The sequence below is a fragment of the Lepidothrix coronata genome, unplaced genomic scaffold, assembly GCF_001604755.1.
Source record: "Lepidothrix coronata isolate B3197 unplaced genomic scaffold, Lepidothrix_coronata-1.0 Scaffold38, whole genome shotgun sequence".
Lineage (NCBI taxonomy): Eukaryota > Metazoa > Chordata > Aves > Passeriformes > Pipridae > Lepidothrix > Lepidothrix coronata.
In genome coordinates, this window is record NW_016690218.1 from 1,349,368 (window position 1) to 1,374,454 (window position 25,087).

The following is a 25,087-nucleotide window of genomic DNA, read 5'->3' on the forward strand; positions in this document are numbered from 1 at the left end:
TAAACTTACACTTCCTTCACTCCCCAGACCACAGTACAGGCTGAGTGGGAGGAGTCTGTTTAGGGTACTTCAAAACTGCCTCCACTGCACTTGGGTTCAACTGGGGCCTTACAAAAGCAGAGCACCTCCTTGAAGGCTGCCCTCATCCTTAGGTCTTCTCAGACATCTGTTGTTTTGTTGTGGTTTTTTATTTATTATTATTTTTCTCACAGAGGATTCCATAACTTATGTATAAATATCTTCATGTGGTGGGTAACTGTATTAAGATACATAGGAATCTAGGCTCTTCTGTGAGAGGAAGGAACCTTTTAGAAGGTTTTAGGCTTTCTTCTTATTAAAAACTATCCATATACTGCTTAAAGGATCTCAAACTCCACCGTTTCGTGGTCACTGCAGGCAGAGCTGCCCGTGAGCTTCACATTCCCCACCAGCCCCTCCTTCTTGGTTAGAACAAGGTCTTGGTTGCTGTCTGGGGTTAAGCCACAAGACCAGCACAGTATCTCTGTTGGCTCCTCTATCACTTGCAGAAGGAAGTTACCATCAGCACATTCCAGCATCCTTCTGGATTGCTTATGCTTCGCTGTGCTGTCCCTCCAAGAGGGGTCAGGGTGGTTTCAAGCTGTTCTCTGCATCTCCCATAGCAAACAGATGGTGCTGCTCATGAAGAAATCTAAAATTGAGAAATTTTTTTCTCCCTTTGTGATCCTTTCAATTGAGATATGCGTGGAGGCAATAAATTGCTCTGAGAAACTTGATGTTACCCGCAGGCATGACCTTCCCATGGAAATTTCCATTAAGTGGAATGTACATATATGTGTAGAACTTACTTATTTTTATATATGTATATGTGTGGGTACACACACACACTCACATATATATCTATAAAATAAATTTTTTGATAGTTCAGTTAACACAGACTATTCCCTATTATCTGTGGACAGTCATGGAAGGAGGATAGATGAGGATTAGGCTTGGTTGTAACTCCATCACTTATCTTTAGCATAATTTCCCTGTCAGTGTATAACTTCCTTCTGAGTGCAGCTGCCTGTTTGCTTACTGGGATTCAGCTAACTATAAGCAAATTTCAGCCCACCCACTATGCTTCACCATACACCGTTGGAAGTTAATAGGTTGACTTTCAGCTGGAGAGTGTACATTTTTCAGTCCCCTAGTGATTCAGACTGCTAATTTCAGTAAGTTGTTGATGTCCTGCAGTGGCACTCATATGTCAAGCTTGAATTCTGCAGTGGTGTTTTAAGGCTGCAGGACAGATGTATTCAGGAGGTAGGTGTGGATGTGGAATTTAGATTTTACAAAAATGAAATTTCCTTTATTTTTGCCTCTCTTGGATCTTCTAGAGCTGTGCTCATTCTCTGTGTGTTCTTGAATAGAATGTTTAAATGAGTCAGAATTTACTTTCCCTATTTCGTCAAGCCCTTGGGAGTAAATTTCATTAGGCCTTGCTGACTGAAGTGTATCTAATGCATTTTCTTGTTTATTTAATCTTTTTATTAGTATCAGCAGAGATATTTATTATCTGATTGAGCCAAAAAAGCTGAAATGCCTTTATCTGTAGGAATGTCACTCAGATAAGGCACGTTGGTCAGTACATTGTGGGAAACCTGCCCTGCCCTTGTTTCAGACAGCAAGTACTTGTCAGTCCAGTTAGTCTCAAATACTGAATTCACATTTGTTCTAAAGTGTACTAAAATGAGTGTAAACAGGGAAAACACTACAGCATGAGTGGCTCTTAGCTTAGCAGATGGAGCCAGGGCAAGCTGTACTGCCAGCTGGTAAGAATGAGGAGAAGCTGAAGCAGGTGTTGTCTGTTTTAATGACTAGCAACCCAAGTTACTGACAGTCACTGTTTCTTGGGTTGAAGTTGACTTCTGCTTGAGATTCAAAAGGATTTTAAGATAAAGGCATCCATTTATCCTGAGGTTTGTAAAGAACTACCACAACATAGTATAGATGAAACGTTTGTCTCTGCAGGTTTTGTAGTTTACTGTGATTATATTGATGCCACCATTTTTGAGCATGAATAAAATTAAATCAAGTACTAATGTTGGGTTAAAACACGCACTTTCCATCCTTTCTTGCACACAGAAGTAGTTGATTTAAATTAACTGTTGTGTTGAGCGAGAGATTCTGTTGACACTTGAAATAGTACTGAGCAGTTCATTATTTGAAAGTTATAAAGGAGCAAGCAGTAAGATTTGTCTCTGCAGTCAATATTGGTCAGTTGTAGGTTGGTACATAGGGGAGGCACTGCACCTTGGCTTATGCAAAAAGTACAGAGGACAAAAAAATCCCAGCTAGGGAAAAATCAGAATGACTAGAACATGCAGTATCTGACTGCAGTAGAAAGAATCTTTTGCAAGAGTTTTAGAAGTCGTCTGAGAAAGCTTGATTTTGGGTGAGTTTTGATATTCAAAATCCCAACAACTTCATTGTAAATTAGGTGGGTAAGTTGCTGTTTGATGAAAAGATTGCGAAAAATTTAATTGGAAATACTCACAAGACATGACAGGAAAGTAATTTGATTTTAAACTTTGCTCCACAATTAAAAGCAAGAAAATAAATGTTTCGAACTTTTCTGATCATTATATAATATTAAGAAACTGCCTATCCTTGTAGTTTTGTCTGCCCCTCTATGTAAAGAAGTAAAAATTGCAATGAAGTACAAACTAAATGAAGAGTGAGGATGTTGAGGGTGTTGTTGTTATTCATTACTCCTTTTTTATGGACATGGACATCTTTCTAGTACACAAGAGGATATTTGATTCTCATTCTCTGAAGCATCCTTTCTCTTCCTTTCTTTTGTAATGAACCCATGTGTACATAAATAAATGTCACAACTCTGTAGTTCTGTCTTGTCAGAAATTGGCAGTTTACATCAGGTGGACAGAGAGATGCAGTCACAGGTTTCCTGTTGATTTCAATAGAAGTTAAATGTTTGCATTCCTATGAGGATAAGGGCCCAAGATATCTTGAGAACCCAGTGCAGTAATTTCCCAAATTAATGTGTATTAAATTATTTTCCTAGAAGAAATACTCTGTGGATGTCAGGTTTCTTGAGAGAGGTTTCTCGGCTTCATAAAGTGAGATCCCACTTTCCCGTGAATCATCTTTTCCATATTTGTGTGTCAAAAGAAGTATAAATCAGAGAAGTTGTTACCCTTGGAGTTGCCCAAACTTCACGCAAAATATTTTGTCTATTGTTTCCTTTTTTCCCCCCTTGTATTAAAATATCTGTGTGCCAAAAGAGCTGGAGGGAATACTCTGTTCTCAAGTAGTTGTATCTGCTGGCTACACGAGGAATCTGTGCATAGACTCTCGATTAAAAACACGCCAGAACGCAGGAAAAGAGCAAACCCTAAGGAGTAATTTTGTGAGCAGAAGTGACTAGTAAAGCGTGGTTTCCTGTTAATGGTGCCTTGTGGTTGACTGGAGTCCCTGAATTAAATGTTTTGTCACAAGTACAGCACCTGTAGGGGAAGATGTCTGCTCCCGCCCCTGTGGCTGGTTCCCATGGAGTTGCCCTGTAATTAGGAAGTAAAGGGATGCTGTTGTAGGCTGTGTGGGTTTAGGAGTCTCTCCTGCCACCCACCTACCTTTGCAGAGCATGCAAAAAGTGAATTGTCTTTGAAACATCTCTGCTTAATCATATCTGATTCAAGTCAGGTGATGTGTAGAAATTATGAGGAGATCTGGATGCAGACACATACTGTGACTGCAGGAGTGTTGTGTCTTTTGAATCTGTGTCACCTTCCTGACAGCAATTTCCTTATATTTATGCATAAATGGTTTTGTTGGTGGTGACATTGCCTAGTCAAAATTATTAATTTATTTATTAATCCACATGTATCTGAGAGCAGTTGTAAATCTAGAGGACGAAACCCAAATGTTTCTGAATACCCCCTCTGTTACAGGTCTTTGTAAGGACTGCATTCTGCCCTTCTGGTTTGTTTCCTTTTTATGGACTGTGTACACAATGGCTATTGTAAATACCAGCTTTCCGTTTGCTGCTGGATGTAAAATTTTTAATTTATGTGCCATCATTATTTCAAAAATAACAAGAAAATAATCCCAAAATACCTTATTGTGTGAAAGAGTCCTTTCCATTTAGGCAGTTAGATAAGCAGCCCATTTCCTCTGAATGAATACTGTTCAAAGTTGCCTGCAGTAGTTTCTATATCTGGACTGAGTTCAGGTTTTCCAGGTGTGTGTTTCTTGTTGTACAGATGGTTTTTGAATGCATTTTGAGATTAAACTGAGAATATCTAAACAATCAATTGAACATTACATTTTTATGATAAATGGAGAAAGATTTGGGTTGGAAGAAGTATTAATATAGAATAGAAAGTTGGTAGTGTATAGATAGGTATGAAAAGGTATCAGTTGTGGATGAGTTCAATCAAGAGTTGTTGGGGGGAAATGCATTTAGAATTCTTGCACGTATGGCATATGAATGCTGATTTTTTTCCTTACAATTGACCATTAGTTTTAGAAATCAATTTTACTTGCTAACATATAACTGGAGAATTTGAAAGAGAGCAACAATTTAAGGGTGGGGGGTTGTTTTGTTTTGGTTTTGATTATGTTTTGTGTGGGGTTTTTTTAAAAGCAATGTTGTGAAGCCAAACTAAAACTAGTAGGAATGATTTGTGGTGACTTCTGAGTAAATACAGACTAAGAATATAAAAATAGGTGTTAATGAGAGCAGGAGTTGCCATACTTTCCTAAGGATTTGAGATCAGAAAAAAAACACGAACGTTCAGAGTGTGTGAAGGGAAATGTTACAGTTCTCATGTTTTTTTGTAATAGGTAGGGAGTGCACTGTGTTATTATGGAAGTGATTTAGATTTGGCCTGGGACTTGACCCATTTGTCGAGAAAGGTTTAAGAGTAACAAGCTCTGTTTATCAACTGGATGGAGAGATGCACTCATAAACCATACTTTCAAATATGAATACTGCCATATATTTATTTGATGCTTCATTATGATTAAATTTCATTTTTAGTAGTAGTATTTTGGTACTGTTTTCATGTGGGTAAGTGTTAGAAATTCGTAGGGTTCAGATTTCAGAAAGTTTTGACCATCTTTCACACTGTTGTTAAGCTTGCACTAATTTAATATGTTGCTCAAGTCTAGAGGAAGAAAAGGTGTCATGACCGGGTATTTGAACTGAGGATTCTTTCTGAACAGGGCAAGATGATGAAATGATTAACAAAGTGGTCATATAACGTAAGTTATCCATACTAAAAATAGATGTTTGCTTCCATTCACTTGCTCTTTTGTGATCTGTGAAACAAGATGACATTGGGAAAAGTGAGCTGTGAATTCACCTCACTGCAAGTCGTTTTTTCATAGAACAAACCTTCTATAAACTAATTTCAGAGTGAAAAGTAATGAATTCCTAGCATTCGTTTTGCTTATGACTTAATTATGATTTATATTTGCAAAATGTCTTATTACCTGTAAGTGGAATCTATTTTTATTAGAGTGCACTTTCCATTTAAGTATTTTTATGAAGTATCCAGACTAAGAATATTTAAAAATTTTAAGCATAACTAAAATTTGTGTATGTTACCTTCTTTTGAAGTGTGGTTACTGGATTGAGGTAACTAAATGACTCTTTCTCTCCTGCTACTTTTGTATAGAAATTAATGAATTTCTGTTCCATGCTCTTCTGAAAACGTGTCCAACTTCCTTATTATCCCATTACTTATCTCAAACTTGTTTGTGTGTGCTATGTCTTGTCATGGCTCTTCCTTTCAAGTTTCTAATAAACAAGACTTTTGAGATAAAACTTGGGTAAAAGCATTCAAAGAATTTTCAGAACTCAGTGAGTATTTTATGTATTTAGGATCACAACTTGCGAAACTTTTTGTCCAGTGCATCAGATGCATACAAGACCACCTCTCCTGTCTGCATTTAGGGAAAAAACCTCAAAAAATGTTGAAAATATGTCTTTAAATTGAAGATGAAGAACAGTTTTTATTGATCCTAATGGTTCTCTTTGGTTAGTCTATCCTTTGAAACTGAAGCAATCGTTCATTTAGAGAAAGATTGTTAATTTAACTTGCTGCCTCCTCTTTTTAACTTTAGCTGATAAATAAAACCAAATAATTGTATCCTGTTATAAATTTACTGTATTGTCATAGAAAAATTACCTTTCATCAGTGTACTAGTAAGCAAATGCTTTTATCTACGTACATATCATAACAGGCATACAGCAGTACAACTTTGCATTACTATAGGGGGTAAGATTCAAAGATTACTCTTAATTTAGTCTCAGACCTGCAAATACATGTATGTAAGAGTACATGGTTTTGAGGTGTCTCTTATTTCTGACTTGTTGTTCATGGGGACACTGACTGATGAAAGTCAGTTCAGATGGTACCACTAGGGAATCCCTTCACTTGATTCATTAGGAACTCTGAAGGCTCCATCTGAAGCAGTATGCCCTTAAAGGATGGTTTGAAAACATTCTATGTTTAGATAATAAAAGCATAAGAGTGCGTAAAAACAGGACCAAGAAACTGAATAGAAAAGTAAGGTTAAAGGTTTTTTTTTTTTAGGTTTCATAAATAGCTAGATCCATCAGTGCTTTGGGTTCTAGAATTACTCTTTACTGCATCCTTAGTGATACAAAGGAGGTGTGGATCAAAGCAAAAAGGGGTGTGGTGCAAGAATCTCTGGCACATGTGTGTGTGTGCTCACAGATGTAGGTGGTTTATGTGGGAACTTACTCCTTCCAGAAAATGTTTGCTGTAGGGTGGTTACAGGTGTTGGGAAATATATTTGTCACCTTCGAAATGCAGATTCTGTTCAAAGTTTGATTTATATTAATGGGGATTGTTGATCTTTTTTTGCAATAAAATTATTAAAATTGCCGTGAGGTGAACTGCGGTCAAAATAAAAATATCTTAATCAGCATTATTTTACAGTGATCACTTAATCAGGAAGAAAGCAAAGATGATTGTAGTTGAGAAATAGAGTGCCGGATCTGGTGCACAGCTAGGTACTTAAGAGTTATGATATGGCCTTTATTCTCAAGTGGGCCAAATCAAGTTTTTTATAGGCAATTTACATTCTAATGGTACTGAATTGTCAAATGATTAATTATTTTTTTATTTCAATTGCATCAGTTTTAAGGTAACTCTGAAAGAGTGCTGAAGTTCTAGGATTTTTGAAGACCTTTAAAGGAGTATGCTTGGTTTGATAAAGGGCTACTCTTGAAGTCATAATTCCCTGAAGTGTCACAAAACTAAGAAGAGTTCTTGGAACATGACTTAATGTCACATTCTTTTAGAATTACAGTCTTTTTGTCATTGTGTCAATGCAAAAGAACCAGGCAATTATGAACCCAGCTTGAATACAAGGAGCAAGCAAATGGGTAGCTTGCAGTTCTTACAGTAGAAATAATATAGGGTGGTGGCATTAAAATGGTGTGAGGTATGTGTGGAGTGGGAACTTAAGCTGTGGAACTGGAAGAATTTCTGTGGACATAGGAAGGGTGTTTCTTCTTGTTTTGTGACTGGGAATTTGAAATTTGAATACAAAGTCATGGAGACATATATTATTTTAACCTAGGCAAAATTCCTTCACATGACACTAAGTTCGTACTCACTACAGTTTTTAGTATTTCCATTTGACCTACATTATATGAAAGTTATTCTTGCTTTTCTGAATTTTCAGCTTTATTTTAATGTTTGAACTTTGGTTTAATGTCATGAATGCAGGGCTTCATATAACATCTTACATTTCAAATGTTGTCTATAAGGGCAGAATTAAGAGTGTAATTGTATGCATTTGTAGAAGGTTTCAAGCTCTGCTTGGGGCTTTTGAGCTCTGTTGCAATGCAAATATAAACAAGTGTCAGTGAAACCCACAGGATATGAAGTGCTTAGGAGCAGGTTTATGCCCTGCTTTTAAAGAATATTTTGTGTAAAAGTATATTGTTATATGTTCTTGTTCATACAGTGGGCACCAGCCTGTAACATCCTGAAGAAGAATTTGCCTGCTGTTTGAGCTTGGCTGCAATACTGGCCTTCTGTGAGGCCCTTGCCACTTGGTGGGAAGTGTCTGCAGGGATGTGCAGAGAATTTGGGAGTAAAAACACCGTAAAGGAGGAGGGAGAGACAGGACTCAAACGATTCGTGTGCTGTGTGAGACTTGACAGGTGTGCATTTTGGCAAGTTCCGAGTGTAAATGTACGCTAGGAATACATGGCTGCACACATGAGTCATTTTAGAGGAGAGTTTGTGGAGTCTGATCACCCTCCTTCTCACAAGGATTAGAGCGTATCCTTTAACTAATTTAAAGAAATTAAAAGTACTTTCAGTTTTACAGAGCTTTTATAGCTTTTTTCTTCCTCCAAACTGAAAATTAATAGTGTTAGTTGCTCATATAAGGATGTAATGAAACTCTCAGTATCAGCAGAAAGTCAAATGTCTGACCTCAATATATTTGCTTTATATATATTTCCTTTAATGAAAATTCTGAAGGAAAAGGAAGACTGGATGATGTAGTGTAGCTCTAGTCCTTTCTTGTTAATCACAATTTAATGAAAAGTGAAGGCACTCAAGACTAGTGACTGTAAAAGAAAATGCATCAAGGAATTTGAGAAAGGATTGTGGCAGGGCATCATTGTGGAAACTAGGACTTCAGGAGAGACTCCAGCTGGGTAGACCAGAGTTTGAAAGGACAAGTAAGAAATTAGAGAACTAGCAGAACTTTGCTCATGGTGGCTTCTGTGACAGGTGGGGCAATGGGATGGGGGCCTGGAGATAGAGAAATAGGCATGAGCAGACTGATACAAAAAGCAGATGTGAGGTTGTATTGGGTTCACCCTGGCCAGATGCCAGGTACCCACTAAGTCACTCACTCTCCCTCTGCAACTGGACAGAGGAGAGAAAAAAACCAGCTACGGATTCATGAGTTAAGAGCTGGGAGAAGCCACTTACTGATTACCTTCACGAGCAAAACAGACTCAAAGTGAGGATCGTACTTAAGTTTATTTCTAACAGGATAAAGCAAAAGAGTGAGAAATAAAATAATCTTAAAAACACCTTCCCCTCACCCCTTCTTCCTTCCATGTTTTCCCTCCTCCCTCCCAGCAGTGCAGGGGGACAGGGAATGGGGGTTACAGTCAGTTGTTGTTTCTGCCACTGCTCAGGGACAGGAATCCTTCCCCTGCTCCTGTGGGGTCCCTCCCACGGGAGACAGTCCTTGATGGACCTCTCCAGCATGAATCTATCCCTTGGGCAGCAGTTCTTCCCAAAGTGCTGTCCCGTGGGTCACTCCTCCATGGGGTGCAGTCCTTCACAGATGAGCTGTACTGATGTGGGTCCCCCACTGGGAAAAACCTGCTCCAGTGTGGGCTTCCCTCTCCATGGGCTGCAGGTCTCGGGCAGGACCCTGCTCCATCCTGGGCTCCCACGGGGTCACAGCCTCCTTCATGCATCCACCTGCTCCAGCATGGGCTCCCCATGGGCTGCAGGTGGGTCTCTGCACCCTGATGGTCCTCCCTGGGCTGCAGGGGCACAGCTGCTCCACCAGGGTCTGCACCATGGGCTGCAGGGGCCTCAGCTCCAGCTCCTGGAGCACTTCCTCCCCTCCTTCTGCACTGACCTTGGTGTCCACCTTGTTATTCCCATGTTCTCACTCCACTCTTCCCTGGCTGGAATTTTTTCTGCGCAACAACCTTCTGTTCTTAAATATTTTATCACAGAGGCTTTACTATCACTCCTGATTGGCTTGGCCTTGGCCAGGGACAGGAAGCCCATCCTGGAGCTGGCTGGCATTGGCTTTGCTGGACAGGGGAAGCTTCTAGCAGCTTCTAACAGAGGCCACCCCTGTAGCCACCCCCTCCCTGTACCAAAACCCAGCCACAGAAACCCACTACATTGGCACAGATGTGGAGAAAATTGCGGACAGTGTGGGCAGAAACCATCCCGTAAAGTGGCAAGGCAGTGTGGGGACAGGACAGAGTGATACTGGATGATGAGTCTTGTGGGAGAGGTTAGAACTGAGTAGTTGAGAAGGAAAGCATTGGGATAAGGAGTCACAGCAGACAAGAGGTGAAACTGGATCGTGTATTTGTGAGAGGCAAGAGAAGGCAGCGTAAGGCAGAGTGCAATATTTTACTGGTGCTTGAGCATCCCTTAGTATCCTTCTTTCTGTAGCTTCAGAAACAGAGACTCTTACAGTGCTGTGAAATACCTGGGAAGCTGAGCAGGCGCCTTTTTTAGTGCTGGCCCATGAAGAAAGTGACAGCCTGCAGCACTGGTCCTTCAGTGAGTGAGGGTCATGTACTGGATGCCCGTGTTCTGTGGACCAAAGTTGCTAGCTTTCTTCTGGTAAAACACTTCTGTGTTACTACAGCATACAGCAGAATTTCTAGAGAGGATTAATTTCCTTTTTTTTTTTCATTGAGAGGATTATTTGGATTATAAATATAATATATATTGAACAATTCTTTAATTAGGGATGCAAAACCATAAATGTGGAACAAAGGAAATGATGGAATTAATGATGCCTCCACAAGTACTTTAGAGAGTACATATTTCAGGCCTCTGCTGTGGTCATAAAAAATAGTTGGTCTTTACAGTGGAGTACTGTTACTTGACACACAAGTCATTCCTTTTTCCTTTTTCTTTTTTTTTCCCCTCTCATTGAAGTGTGGTTGCGCACTCTTTTTATTGCACAATATTAGATTTTTTTCTCTGATATTCATCAACACACAGTGTTCCACAAACAGCTCTTTTTCAAGAGCCTAGTCAGATTAGAAGGTGTTATCTCTGCTTTACGTAATAAAAAATAACTTTGAGGAACTAAGAATTTTACTTAAAGTATTCATTTTTGATGCCTGGTTTATTTTGACTTTTCGGAACATTTAGTAATTCTAAGCACAGGTATGATTGATTTTATTTACAGCTTAAATGTCCAGCATTTTTTGGCAGTCAAATACCAGCGTATTGAGTTGCATGTCAGATATTGAGGAAGGTGTGAAGTTCAAGCTTGACTGTCAGAAGTGTGATTTTAATTGACTTGTTTACAGCTCTATGACAGCATGAGGGATGGAGTCTAAGCAGTGTTCTGCTTTGTAAGCCTAAGACCACCTTTTTCCTTCTCCTTTGTTAGCCTTTCAGGGTTTTTAAATATCACAAAACTTATTTCCTGTCTGCTCTTGACTTTCTCCCAGAGCATTTCCACCCTCTTTATTAGGTGGAACAGGAGTCTTGTAGCACGGTCAGTTAAATCTTGCTTCAGAATTCCAGTCCACAGCAGCATGAATTAAAGTTCAATATTTCACTTTGCTGGCTAGTATAATAATATTTAAACATAGGGTGCTTTACTGAAATTCTTGGGACAGGAAAGAATGGTAATATGCAACAATAATGGCCATATCTTGATGTGGTATGGAAGCGCTGTCCAGATCTGCAGTGGGTGTTTCAGGAACGAAGGGATTATTTTTCATCTGAGTCTGGGAAATGAAAAAACAGAACTACTCTCGATTGTTTGGGAAAGATATTTTATTTTTCTCTCTGATTTTAAAGTTCCTGTTGAAGAATATTTTGTGGTAGCTGTAGCCAAAGATGTCTGGATGGTCTCTACTTGACTTAAGTGCAAACACGTTACGATCCAAAATATCGTGTCTGTTCTACACCGTAGTACGGGAATCTGTGGACATGCTTCTCATTCTTGGAAAATGCCAGATTCTTAACTTGTACTTACAGATGTTGGCACTTAACTGTTCCTCAGGAAAAACATGTTAAAAATGTTCTGAGGGAGTGAAAAATGAATCTTAACTGTTAAAACTGAGAAGGGTATTTGTGGCTTTTATTTTTTACATTGCCTTAACAAATGTTCTGTGGTTCAGCTGCTATCGCTGTTGACTACAGTGTTTCATCCTGATTTCCTCTGGAGAGTTGGCAGCCTAAGCTTTCTTAGACTGTTCTGCCAACCTTAAGTGGGTGGAGAGGAGAGATTTCTTTTCCATCTCCTCTCAGATTAGGCTTTAAGCAGTTCTGCCTTGCTGATTGTCAATTATTTCCACTTTGTTTTGAGAAATACTGTTTATTCTGGGAGTAGTTTTCTCTCACACTTCCTTTCCGGAGTTTTTTGAAACCTTCAGTTATGGTCTGTCTTAACTCAAAAATGCTATTTACACACTTCATAGTCACAGCTGACAGAAACCAGTGGAAAATAAATACTTCAGATTTGGACTGAGCCTGTAAAATAGAAACACTTGTTAAGTTCCTTTCAGGAATTTAGCAGAAATTTCAAAACTGCAGAATGCTTTTAAAAACGGAACTGTCAATGCATTATTTTGCTTTGGGTTTGTGGTCATTTAGTTTGGGGGTTTTTGGGAGGGGGTTGTGGGGTTTTTTGTTTGTTCATTTGTTTATTGTTGGGAGTTTTTTCTTCCCCCCCCCCCCCCAGGACAGCACTAGGAAGAATTAGAGAGCCTTCTGGATTCAGTTAAGTGACAATCTCTTAGGTTATGTGTTTTTTCTCCTTTGTGTGGTAAAGCTCTGTATGTATTTTAATAATTATTTTTAGCTAGTGAAGGAAAGGGGGCTTTGTCTTGAAATGGCAAGCAACTAGTTTCCCATGGTGGTTGTTTTCTTTTCCGACTTGTTTCCTTCAGGGGTAGGCACTGATCTCTTCTCTGTGGTGATGAGTGACAGAACCTGAGGGAGTGGCCTGAAGCTGTGTCAGGGCTCTTTACCCAGAGGGTGGTTGGGCACTGGAACAGACTCCCCAGGGAAGTGGTCACAGCAGCAAGCCTGACAGAGTCCAAGAAGTGTTTGGACAATACTCTTGGGCACATGGTGCGACTCTTGGGAGTGATCCCGTGGAGGGCTGAGTGTTGGACTCTGATCCTGATGGGTCCCTTCCAATTCAGCATATCCTGTGATTCTGTGATAATGAACTTTCACCATTGCTGTTGACAATTCTGGTGGATACAGCTTTTAATTTCTATATCTTTGGCTTGATGTGGCATTTTACATTGAACAATGCAGTGAGCAGAATGCTGGGTTGCTGTGGGGATACCTGGATCACTAAGGAAGCATGTTTTGTAATTCCTTTGGGAAGTAAGATATGGATATCTTACTGCAACCTGGCAGTCAGCAGTACAGTGTCTTCCATCTTAGCAGAGTTAACCAGCCTGTTTATTCAAAAGCAAGTATTGCATCAGTGAGACACCAAGAGGAATTCCTAAACATTGTCCTGTTTTCTATTTAAATAAGTTGTGGGGACCCATTCCAATTGCTGCACCAAGTCTGCAGCACTTTCTTTAACAGTCAACATGACCTTCATCTCACTTGGGTTCTTTTCAGCCCATGCCTACAGCAGCTCTGTGCTGGGGAGGGGAAGGGGTACTAGCAGGTGAGGGAAGAAGAGGAAGGAGCTCATGACTAGCTCCTCTCTTCTGCCAGCAGGTTAGCCTTGAAAAGTCTGAATTCTAGGGCTTGGCCTGCCCAAGCTCTGCAGACAAAAGCTTGGAGCTGGAGGGAGAGAAAGACAGGAGTATGAAACTAACTTTGCAAGTAAAGCATCCAATAGTGCTGTTTTGGTATTTTGATGTTGTTCGGTGTAATCATGGTATTAAACTATATTGGGCTATAAACCACGTTGCTGTAGTCCCCGTGTCAGCTCTTCTGGAGGTGGACTTTTATCTCTGAGAGTTTGAAAATTAACCTCTGTGTTTAAATTAAATTAAATGTGCTGTAAGTAATGCTAGTAACTGCTTCCCTCCCACATAAATATGATAAACAGACTGTTGAAGCTCAATGTCACTACTGCAGAACCCATTGTTTTGCCTCTCTTCTGCTGGATGGTTGTTGTAATTGTAATAAAATCCTCCTTTTCAGGGCCAGGGGGTAGAACATATGTTCCTCTGCATGCCTGGCTTGGCAGATAGAGTCTTCCTGACTGTTTTTTCTCTGTGTTTAGCATGTTACTTCTAATGAAGTTCTGATTAAATTTCAACTGGGAAAAAATCTAAATTTCTAACACTTGTAATAGTCTCCTTTTACTGAATTTTATTGTGTGTGTTATAAGCATAAGTGGAATGAATGGCTAGAACATAAAATGTGGGGAAGGACCTATGGAGACTTCAATACATTGAAGGAATAGTCATGACAGGTTCACCTTGTTTGAAAATGCAGCTTATCTTACTACATCAAGACATTGGTTACCCTGAGGGTGAATTGGGAGATTGGTTTTTCTTGACGTGTTTAATTGGTTGAATAAGTGAAAGGAATCTTGCCAAGAGGGTGGTGGTGCAGTTTTCCCAGGCAGGGTTAGATTGGAAGTATCGGCCAGGTGGAGTGGCCAAGTGTTTTCACAGAACAGTTTTTATAGGTCAAGTCTTATCTATCCGTCTCCTCCACAGAGATTGATAGCAACATGGAATATTTTTTGGAGTAGCCTCCTCCATAAACACTGTGTATGACTTGTGGTCATAGAGAATTGCCAAATTTGAAACTTTTATATAATGAACTTCAATTCCTGCTGAGTTGAAATTCTAGGAAGAGCCAAGGGACATGCTGCCCCCTCTTACTCCTCATTTGGAGGAGGAAGAGTTCTATTTGGCACAGCAAGCTGCTGGACCTTAATCTGTATCACACATGGCTAGCGACCTTGAAAAGAGATGTGCATGTAGAAAAAAATCATCTATGCCACTGTGTATTTCTGTAGGTTGAATGAAGTACCAAAGGAAATAAATGCTCATACTGCCTTTTGCTCTCAAAAAACTGCAAAGACAGTGTGTCCCTCTGGTATCTATGATCAAGGAAACCGCAGCTCCTGCTGAAAAAGAGGATGTTGTGTTCTGTTAACTCCATGCTGATTCTCTTTAGGGAGATGGGGATGTAAACAGGGGAGAACTCGTACCTGTTTGTTTTAGCAGAGCTGCTTTTCAGGGACCCCTTGGAGCACGTTGCACTTTGAAGACCTGTTCCCTGGCCTGACACTTTGCTCCCTTTGTAACGGCCTGTGTGACATTGCCAGACCAGTTGCAAAAAGTCTGCCTGTTCACCTCCTTGTCTGGAAGGCTGGATGTATGACACGGCTGTCTGAAGACAGGCCTTCCAAGACCCAGACTAGGCCAAGTTTTCTGCACTTAACATTGCTGTTGCCACAAGAACAGCAGATGTTTGCGCAGCAGACAAACAACATTGATGATAAAGCAAATTGACCTTTTTTGGAACAAGCTATTTGGGGCACATTCCTAGGGCAATTCTTCTTCCCACCTTTTTTTTTTTAAAAAAAATTTTCATTTTTTTCCCCTAGGGATATATCTTTCTTCATAAAACTGCTTTACTATACATTGACATCTCTTTTCCTAGAGATAAAAAAATTAGAGGAGGGTTTGCAAACTTTTCCACTAATGCTGATACTGCAAATCATTAAACCTACTCCAAACCTATTTTTGTCAGCTGTGTTTTATTGAAGTAGTTATAGTGATGTTTATTTTTCCAGTGTCCCTATGGGAACCTTGGAAGATTTCAGAATGTAATAATTAAAGAATGACAGGCCTTTCCTTGGAATATAAAGTGAGGAAGAGCTTTGTGGTTTAAACAGCTATGCTGTTGCTTGTTAGCAAGATATTTTGCCTTGTACTCTAGCCAGGCCTATAATGGTCAAAAAATGTTGAAGTTGAGAACTGCATGTTTGTTTTCAATCAGTTGTTTTTCAAGTTAAAAGGCCCTAATGGCTTGTTTTAATTTGTTCAGTAGTATTTGTCAGTAGTATTAATATTTGTATTCAATCACTTAGTACGCTACAGCTGAGGCTGTCCAAGTAAGGCAGTACATTTTCTTATCACTTACTTTTTCTATTGCAAGACCTTCCTTTTAAGGGATAAAAGAATAATTGAAAGTTTGGCGAATCTCTGTGAACTTGAGTAATATACTTCTGTTTAAATTACATTTTGGAAGTGTTTAAAATGCAATATGAAACCTGTATTTTGGTTGTATAAACAAATATTTTGAACAGATTTATTTATAAAGGTAAAGTAAAAGTATCGTTAAAGTGAAAATTTCAGTGTTGTATGGCTGTATCTTTACTATTTGGACCTAAGCCCTGGATGTTTCTGTAGTTATAACAGATGTAACTCCTGGTAGAGAATTGATTTCTGGCATCTGAGAAATTTTAGAAAAATAGTCTGAGTTCAGGCTTTGGAACCTGTGAGATTTTTGAAGGGTTTAATCCATTGTCCCACTAATGTTAGTAGAAGTGTGCTGGATTGCTTAACAGGACAAATGTAAGACTCTGCATTTTTGTGGAGTTGTTTTTCAGACATGATTTACAATGCTACTTTAAGGACTAGGATAAAAAAAGTTTTTTGGGGATTTCTAGGTATTAAAACTACAAGTAGCTTGTGTCTTGACTTAGTTTATAAAATTGCTTTGCTGAATAGTAGACAGTAGGCTTTTGGACAAGGATGCTGTAGTGCCTTGAAGTGAATATTAATATCAGATTTCTGAGTTGAATGATAGATTATCTGTATCAGTGATTTTTAAACAATAATTTTAAAAAGAACTCCTTTTTCTTCTTAATTATTTGAAGTTTTAATTTTTTCTTTTTGCCAGAGATTGTGTTATGTAGGTTTTGAGGTGGAGTTATCAGTAACTTGGATGTTTTGCATGCAGGCAGAGAGCATGTATTAATGAAGCAGGACTGGTTAATTGTAGTGCTAAATGGGGCTGAAGGAGGGGAGCAGTCCTCCTGATACTGTTTTATTGCAAAGAACACAGGGGTTACCTGTCTGGAACACAGAGTTGTTGGACTTACTGCTTTGAAAGATAATTTAACAGGGGGAAAATAAGAGGGAAATGAAGCTTATTAACAAATTCAGTTTCTTCACTCAACCTGTTAATGTCTCCAGTACAACTCTTCTTCCAGAAGCCAAGAACTGACTATTAAGTGTCCCCTATCTTGAAGAAGTAGTCTTCAAAAATACTTACATGATACATCATCTAGGCCAATATTGCCCTTACAGTTACCATTCATCAACATTTTAATTTTTCATTGAATACAGTATTGTATTCAATGAATACAATGTTCAGTGAATACAATATTTTTTTAAATTAAAAAAAAAAAGGCAAAAGCAAGCTTACTTCATAAACTTTTTCTCACAGCTGTTTTGGCTTAGTTTTTACTCGTCATTATTTCTAGCTTTAAACTTCATTATATTACAGTAGGGAATATAGGTATAAGCAAAAAGTCCATTGTTTTGGGGGCTTTGATTCCATCTATTTTATGTTACTGTTACCTTGTTTTTTGATTTTGTGGGGGTTGTTGTTTCGGGGGTTTTTTTTAATGATTGATTTTTTTTTTCCTTTTTTTTCAGCCAAACCTTTTACATCTAAAGTCAAACAGATGCGACTACATAAAGAAGATTTTGAGATCCTGAAGGTGATTGGTCGAGGAGCCTTTGGGGAGGTATGTATGTGAAGGAGGTGGAAGGGTGTGAATAGTACTCTTGCAAATCTGCAACACTGAGGAGAAGACAGATAATAGTAATACACTAGTGTACAGGTTTTTACATTATTTAGCCATAATGGATATTGTAGGCCCACCTAATGTTTGATGCAAGGACATTTTGATTTATATATTCTTTGACAGCTCTTTTAAGTCTTGTAAATTTTGAGAGAAGTTCACATGGATCAAAAAACCATGTTTTGACTGTCTGATGATAAATCATTTCCTTGACTGTAATTCTTTCCAGCCAGTAGGTTGAGGCCGGTGAGTTACTGATGGTATAAAGATCTAGTAATTCCTAATCTTTCTAATAACTAAATAGTACTTCATAGTACTGTTCCAGTATATACTATATATTATGTATATAATATATTACAGTACTAATAGTTTTCAGCAGCTTAAATAACCAGTTATTGATAGTGACATTTTAGGAACATAGAGAAATCTCTATTTTCCTGTCATTTAGTTTCCTATTCTTAATGAATGTTTGAATATTTTTCCTGCATTTATTTTGAAGGCTTTAGCAGATTTTGGTTTCTTTTTCAGTAGTCACTTACCACTATCAAACTATACAATTTTTTGCTGCTTCTGATTAAGCCACTTCTTATTTGAAGTTGTCAGCTAAGGCTGTCGATCACTAGGTTGAGGAAACTTTAGTAAATAAATGTTAGTTTTCTGCCCCTTTTTCTTAATTATTTTGGGTGCATGAGCTTTGTTTCTCATGCAGGACATTGTGCTTTTAGGAAGAACAATTTGGTGTACAACAGTGCCCTGAGTTTTTCATAGCCAGATATACTGCAGATGTGGGTAGTGTGTAAAGCTTCTGCAGTAGGTACTCCATACTGTCAAAAATACATGTGAACTGAAACCCTAAGAATGAGAAAAGATTTTCTGATCAATGTCTTCATTGCCTTTGGAAATGGAAGTTCTCTTTGGTAAGAGAGAATCTCTGGAGGCTCTGGCTTGCAACGGAGAAGAGTTGGTTTCAGGTTCACTTACATGTTTGCATCGTGTGTGAAAATTGGTCTTTACTAGTCTGTGATTATGGAAGAGTAGGCTCCTACAGGTAGTATGTAAGGAACAGTAATTTGTACTGTAGTGTGTGTCACTACATACTCTGATGCTTACGTGCAAATGTAATCATTGGGCAGCTGTAAAAATAACAAAAAAAGAGTTGTATTTATTTAGCTACTTTAGCACTCTTGGTTTTGCTCCATCTGGAGTAAAGCTTCTTTATAAAGGAGGCTGAAGGCTGAAGTTACTCATGGATAATTTATCTTTAGTCTAAACCTCTGCCACAAAGAATGTTGCAATCTCCATTTTGATGTAAACACTTCTGCTTAAAAGATCAGCCTTTGTCAGTGCTACCACAGGAGCTGCAGCTGAGTTCATGTACAAACTGTGTTAAATATAGGGAAAATTGCTGATATTGGTGCTTCCTTGTCAGAAGGATCATACGTGAAACCTGCCTTATATTCTGTTTATAAGAGAAGTAATTTTTGTCTGCTAAATCAGCATCAAACACCACAACCGCTAAACCACAAAGAAACCATAGTTCTTTCTCAGGAAGTTCTTTGTGGTGAATCATCCCATAAATAGTGAGAATGTAACTTTCCCTGTCCTCTTCTGGGGACAGTCTGTGTAATTGGTTAGTTCTCCTCTTCTAGGAACAGTGTTTCTTTCTAATTCCTTATCTGAGGATAGCATGACTCTACTTAATTGTCAAAATGTTCAGTAAGGGAAAAACTGAAGTTCTTTCAGTGAAAATGTTTGGGTTTTTATGTTCCTAAAGTAGGACTTAATAAATATTTGGAAGGATATATGTTAAATTTTCTTACTAGCTTAGCAAAGACAAGTTTCAAGTCCTAGACATTTGTCTAAGAAGACAACTTCTGTATGAAATTGCGAATTTTCCTTTAAAATAACCAGTAAATATCTGAGCAAGGTTGCAAAAAAGGACCACTAAATTTTAGTGCTACTTAAACCACCAAAAACTATATTAATATTAAATTGCAAAATACTTTTATTTACTGAGGCAGATTAAGAAATCTGAAAGAATGTATTTTCTTTCCAGCAAACTATAAATGAGACCAAGGTTTCTCTAGGTTACTGGGAGGGGTAATTTTTGTCTCCTGAATCAACATAATTCTGAAATTCTGTAGACTACAAAGTTAGTGCAAGTTTTCTTTGGCAGTGTCTCAGACTTGTTCTTATTTTGATTTTACACTACTCAATTTCTTCAATTTGCATAGTCAAGAAATATTTCCCTTTTTGTTTTTACAAGTTAAATGTAGACAAAAAGTAGTTTAAACTAGTTACTGCTTGTAACTCTAAGAGTTCCTAGTACTTAATTTTGTTTTTCCCCTTATGCTGTTTTCTGCCAGTCTGAGAACGTTTCCTTTTTGTCAAATTATTGACATACCCCTTCCTTCTTCATGCATACATTTACTTATTTACAGTTTTACACCATAGCACTGTCTTTAGAAAGCGCAGATGTTTTGCTTGGGGGAGGAGCAGGATTATGCTGGTAAAATTAATAATGTGGGCTTCAAGTGTTTCATTGTGCTGGCTTCGAGCAGCACAGTCTGAAAAACTTAACAAACAATTCTAAACAGAAAGACTTTAAACTTGGGAGTTGGAAGAACGCTGCTAGGAATGGGGAAGCAACTGGGCAACAGCTCTTGGTTCTAGCTAATACCATAATTTTCAGTTGATTCTATTATTGCTTAAAAAAGAAAGTTCAGTGCATGCTTATGCAAGCAAATATTACATCTTTTTATTGTTGATATCTCGAAGATGATAAATTTTGTAACTTGAGAACTAGTCAGTTACTCCTAGATTTTGTCATATAGTTATAAACAGTAACATTCCCTCTTCTTGTTTCTGGAGGTCTGCGTACTCTTGTTGGGCAAGAAAACCAATGCTGAATCTTTTTTCTACTTTCTTTTTTCTTCTTTTTCTTTTTTTTTTTTTTTTTTTCTTTTTTTTTTTTGTCATTTCAATTTTAATTGTTTCTGTTTTAGCTTTTTTTCTATGTAAGGCTATTGATTTTTAAGTGAAGGAAAAGTGTACCATAGAGACAAGTAGCCAAGCTTGGGGCACAAGGTGTCTGACAGCATGCCAAACTATACTGCTGTTTGTGGGAAATATGGAAAACTTTTGGAAGAACTGAAAAAGAACCAAACCAACATATCTGACTAAACCAAGATATTTACATCAGCACATACCAATCATTTTTTCCCTGGGCTGCTCACAGGAAAATATAAATTTAAATAAACCCCAACTTTTTAAAGTCTAATTTTAAGAAGTTCCAGTAGCAAGACACTTCAGGATAACTAGACAGGATTGATTACCCTTTCTTCTGTCTTGACAGCTTCACTGGGGAAGGGAAAAGATCAAAACAGCACTCTCTGTGTGCTTGTGCCTTTGTATAGGTAGTAGATACCTCTGTGTATATGTAAACACTGCCTGGGTTTGTAATCGTGATTCAGAATTTTTTGTTACAATTAGAAACTGCACTACTCTTCGCTAAAGTGTCAGGTTTTTCTTTCATAGCCTTGGAATAAACATTTTAGGATTTACTTTCCTAAAGCACTGAGACTACCCCAAAAAGATGCCGTGATTGCAGAAAGATGATGAGGTCTGTGTCTCTTTTGTGTGTCTGTGTGTTGATTATTGATATGGAATAACATTAATGGCTTTCACAGACTAAAAGACAGCTTCTGGCTGATTGTAAACACAGCTGGCAAGCTCAAGTCTATTTTTGTTCTTTAGTCACTCTTCAGTGCTATTACACATTCACAGAAGGTACTGAGCCCTTGATCATGCCACAGAAGGCCTATGCTCCAGCTGTTCACCAAAGGCAGTGCCATAGTTCTTGAGAGTTGTGTCCAAGTGAATGCTGAATAGGAGGCTGCAAATTTAGGCAGCAGTGCAGTTAGTGTATGTCTTTCAATAACTGAGTCCCTTGCAGAATAAAAGCCTTTGCAGAATTGGACGTGCTACAGGCAAGAAATGAAATCCTGAAGGTGGCCTTGAAATACATGTATTGTCTTATGCCTCTGGGTGCCTCTCCTACAATGGTTAATGGTGGGGAAAAACTTATTTTTCATGCTGGACAGCAGCAGCTAGGCAGCTCTAGGAGCAACCTTTTAATTTTTCCCTGCATCAGTCCCAAAACCCTTACAAGTCTTTAGGGCAGAACTCATCCAAGTTATGTATGATACAGTTTTAATGCTGACTACTTGCAACATTAAAGCCTTCTCCTTCTACCATTTGTCATTAGAAATTGATACAGATAATGTCTTATTAGAGTTTCCAACTAGTTTTAGATGGTAAAGTAAAAGGAGAGTGAGGATCAAATCTGCACTGTGGCTTATATATCACTGCAGAGGATTCATATTTTCCCTCTTAAAGAAAATTGTGATGCCCAGTCTTCGGGTACTGTGCACAGCAGAGCACACAATCTTTATGAATTAAAATTATTATATTATAGGCTAAAGGAATAATCTATTTTTGTGTTTCAAAACTGAAAGTTCCTTGAGGGATCCCAAGTCTGAACTTGAACCTCATGCATGAAGTAACCTTTAAGAATTTCAGTGCATAGACTAGTTTAAACAAGTAAATGTAGTACCTTTCTATCCCATCTCCTTTTTTTCTACCTTATTTCTTTTTTCTATCTCCTCCTCCCCCCCTGCCCCATTCCTACCCTCCGTAACCCCAGGAGGCAGCAGTGTCAAGAGCAGGGTTGATAATGCGGTGCCGCACATATGGGAAGTGGCAGCTGCTCCGTCTGTGAGCCTGTAGCGAGGCAAGAGGTACACTTGGAGATGTGCTTTGGCTTAGACATCACAGTATTGCAGTCCTTCAGCCTGTGCTTTTGCCGTGTTCGTGAAGCTGTTGCAGGTGATGACACGTTTTAAGATGGTTGAAAGAGGTTTGCCTGACACTTTCTTTAAACTGTCTGATCCTGTATTTTCTTTTCTGTTATCACTGTCTTCACACATAGCTGGTTTACTGATTGTGAAAGAGGTGAAAGGAATGTAGGATTCAACCTTCATATTTTTTTGTCACTGGCCTGCAGGGTGAAGATGAGGATCATCTGTATGACAGCATGTTGGTTTGTAACCAGATGCACACAGAAATAAACTTTTATCTGTATAAGTATTAAGATTTATTTGTAAGGGAAGAGGCAGAACAGGATAGTTGGAGAGTGGTTGTTAAAATGTATTGATTGCTGAACTTTTGTATAGTTGGGATGATAGTGCAGTGGTCTGGTCTAGTTTTGATTAACAGCTCTGAGTTTGTGGCAGATTCATACTCATTTTGGTTAAATGAGTATGAGCTTTCCATACCCACGGAAGCCTAAATGTGTAAACGTGTTTGTGTAAACTTCCTCCCTCCCTCTTTCCTAAAAATATTCTATGTTAGCTTATATTATAGCTAAACAAAACTACTATTCTCAGAAAAGGACTGTGTCAGTGAGCTTTGTTAATTTATTATTACAGAGGCCTATGGTGTTTAATGTTTCAGAAGCTATGGGGGGAGGAGGGGCAGGTGGGCAGGCCTGTGTTCCTTAAGTTTTACTTCTATAGAAATTGTGGATTTCACTGTTTCCCTGCTACTGACAACAGGCATGATAAAGAGCTCATTGAACATCAGGTGGGAAAAAAGCATGAAGTCATACTACCTTTGAAGAAAATCTGGTATGTTATATGAAATGACAGTGGAAGTTGTTTTATGGCAAATCTACAGACTGATTTTGTTTAAAACCCAAAATACCTTGTTTCTTTTGATTTACAATCTGCTACACTGTTACCTTTTCTTGACGCCTCTATAATTTAAATTAGTGTGTAGACTGAAGTCCAGGAGCATAAAGCACAGTGCCAGAGACAGCCTTGTTAGAGTATGATAGAGCAAGAGTTGTGATGGTCAGAAATACCATTGTTCATTGACAATCACCTAGAAAAAATGATACATAGTGAGACTGTGATACATAATGAAAGCTTACAATAGACGTGGAACTTTCCTCTGTTGTTGTGGTATTTCTTTCTTGATGGCAATGGCGTGAGACTGTGTGGATGGTAAAAATATGTCCGGAACACTCAGGACAAAACCTCCAAAACTGAAAGATTACATAAAAATGAAAACGAGATGTGTTTTCATGTTGTAACTTATTTATCTTTCCTTTCCCTTTTCCAGGTTGCGGTGGTAAAACTGAAGAATGCAGATAAGGTTTTTGCCATGAAGATACTTAATAAGTGGGAGATGCTGAAGAGAGCTGAAGTAAGATTACTGTAATGTTTTCCATGATCATGCACCCCCTTACTTTGCTGAATTGTCACTTCTCTGTCCACGAGACGCTCTGTGTGTTAGAGGGGTTGAGGAGGTGCTTCACAATTTACTGACAGTGTAAACATTAATATTAAATAAGCTTAAAGCAGTTCATCAGAAGGGTTAAAATGGCATGGAATCTTGACTTAGGTGGGGCTGGATGTTTTTAACATTATACCTTTTTTGTAATTGCTCAAGAATTACCAACTACACAAGCGATCTTTTAATGCAATTGTTCCACTTAGGAATGCAGTCTTTAGCAAGTCTCTTCCACGGTGGAAGGTAGTTACTGAGCTTTAAAAAGGTAATTGCTGAGCTATAACTCACCAAGCCTATTAGTTTATCAGTAGTTAGAATTTAGTCAAGGCCAATTAGTAGGTTGAAAAATCAGAAAGATAAAAGTTTCAAATTTGAGTGCATATTTCATAAAAATGTCCATCTGCAAAAATCTGTGATAAAAAGTTCCTCATTAAAGCTGGAGTCCATTTTGTGTCTGAAAAAGGTGGAACAGCAGTTTTACCAGCCCTGCTTTGCCTTAGCTTCCTACTATCATTATACAACTCAGCTCTTCATAAAGTCCTTGATATATTTCCCTGGATTCCTTTGAAAAGAAACTTATAAAATGCAGTCTACACCCGAAGACCTGTGTATTAGTTTTAAATGGAACATGTATCTAACCCTTTAATTTGCTTTGAAAATCCTAATCTATGCATACTAAAAATAAAATGCCTAAAAATAGACTCTTACAGTTTTTATTTGAGACCTCAACTTTGTTGCTCTCAGACTGCCTTGCTGTTCAGTTGCTTCCAAGTTTATTCTGGTTTCCGCATTTATGTTTTAATTACATCTTGGTAGGAAATGAGATCAATGGGAAACCGTAACACTTTTGAAAAAAAGAGTATTCAGACAAATTAAAGCCAATTTCTGATTGTGCACATCCTGTCTCTTTTAATGAAAATGTTATCGCGTTAAGAAGTATAAATGGCATGCAGATTGTGGGTAGATGTATACAATGTGTTTCCTTTTTATCCAGAAATTACTCAGATACTGAGCAATCTAGCATTAATCTTGATACAGAGGTATTTCTCTCCAAGACAAATGTCACTAATGTAAGTTTTATTATTTCAGTGAAAAAGAAAAGACCAGAAATAAAGTTCCACTCTATTTTTAAATGTACCCTTTTAAAGTGAGTTTGAAAACTGTTTCTGTTCATTAAAATAAAGTTATAAATAGGTTTGCAAATTTTTTC

General features: G+C 38.2%; 1 protein-coding gene across 10 annotated transcripts in view; it reads left to right on the forward strand.

Annotated features, from left to right (window-relative positions):
- The window catches only part of CDC42BPA (CDC42 binding protein kinase alpha), a 186,460-nt gene that overhangs the window by 43,150 nt on the left and 118,223 nt on the right, over positions 1–25,087 (forward strand). For all 10 annotated transcript variants that reach the window (XM_017812837.1, XM_017812838.1, XM_017812847.1 and 7 more), the window contains exons 3-4: positions 17,375–17,466; positions 23,707–23,790. In XM_017812837.1, the coding sequence (XP_017668326.1) occupies positions 17,375–17,466; positions 23,707–23,790 (176 nt within the window). The remainder of the gene's footprint in view (positions 1–17,374; positions 17,467–23,706; positions 23,791–25,087) is intronic.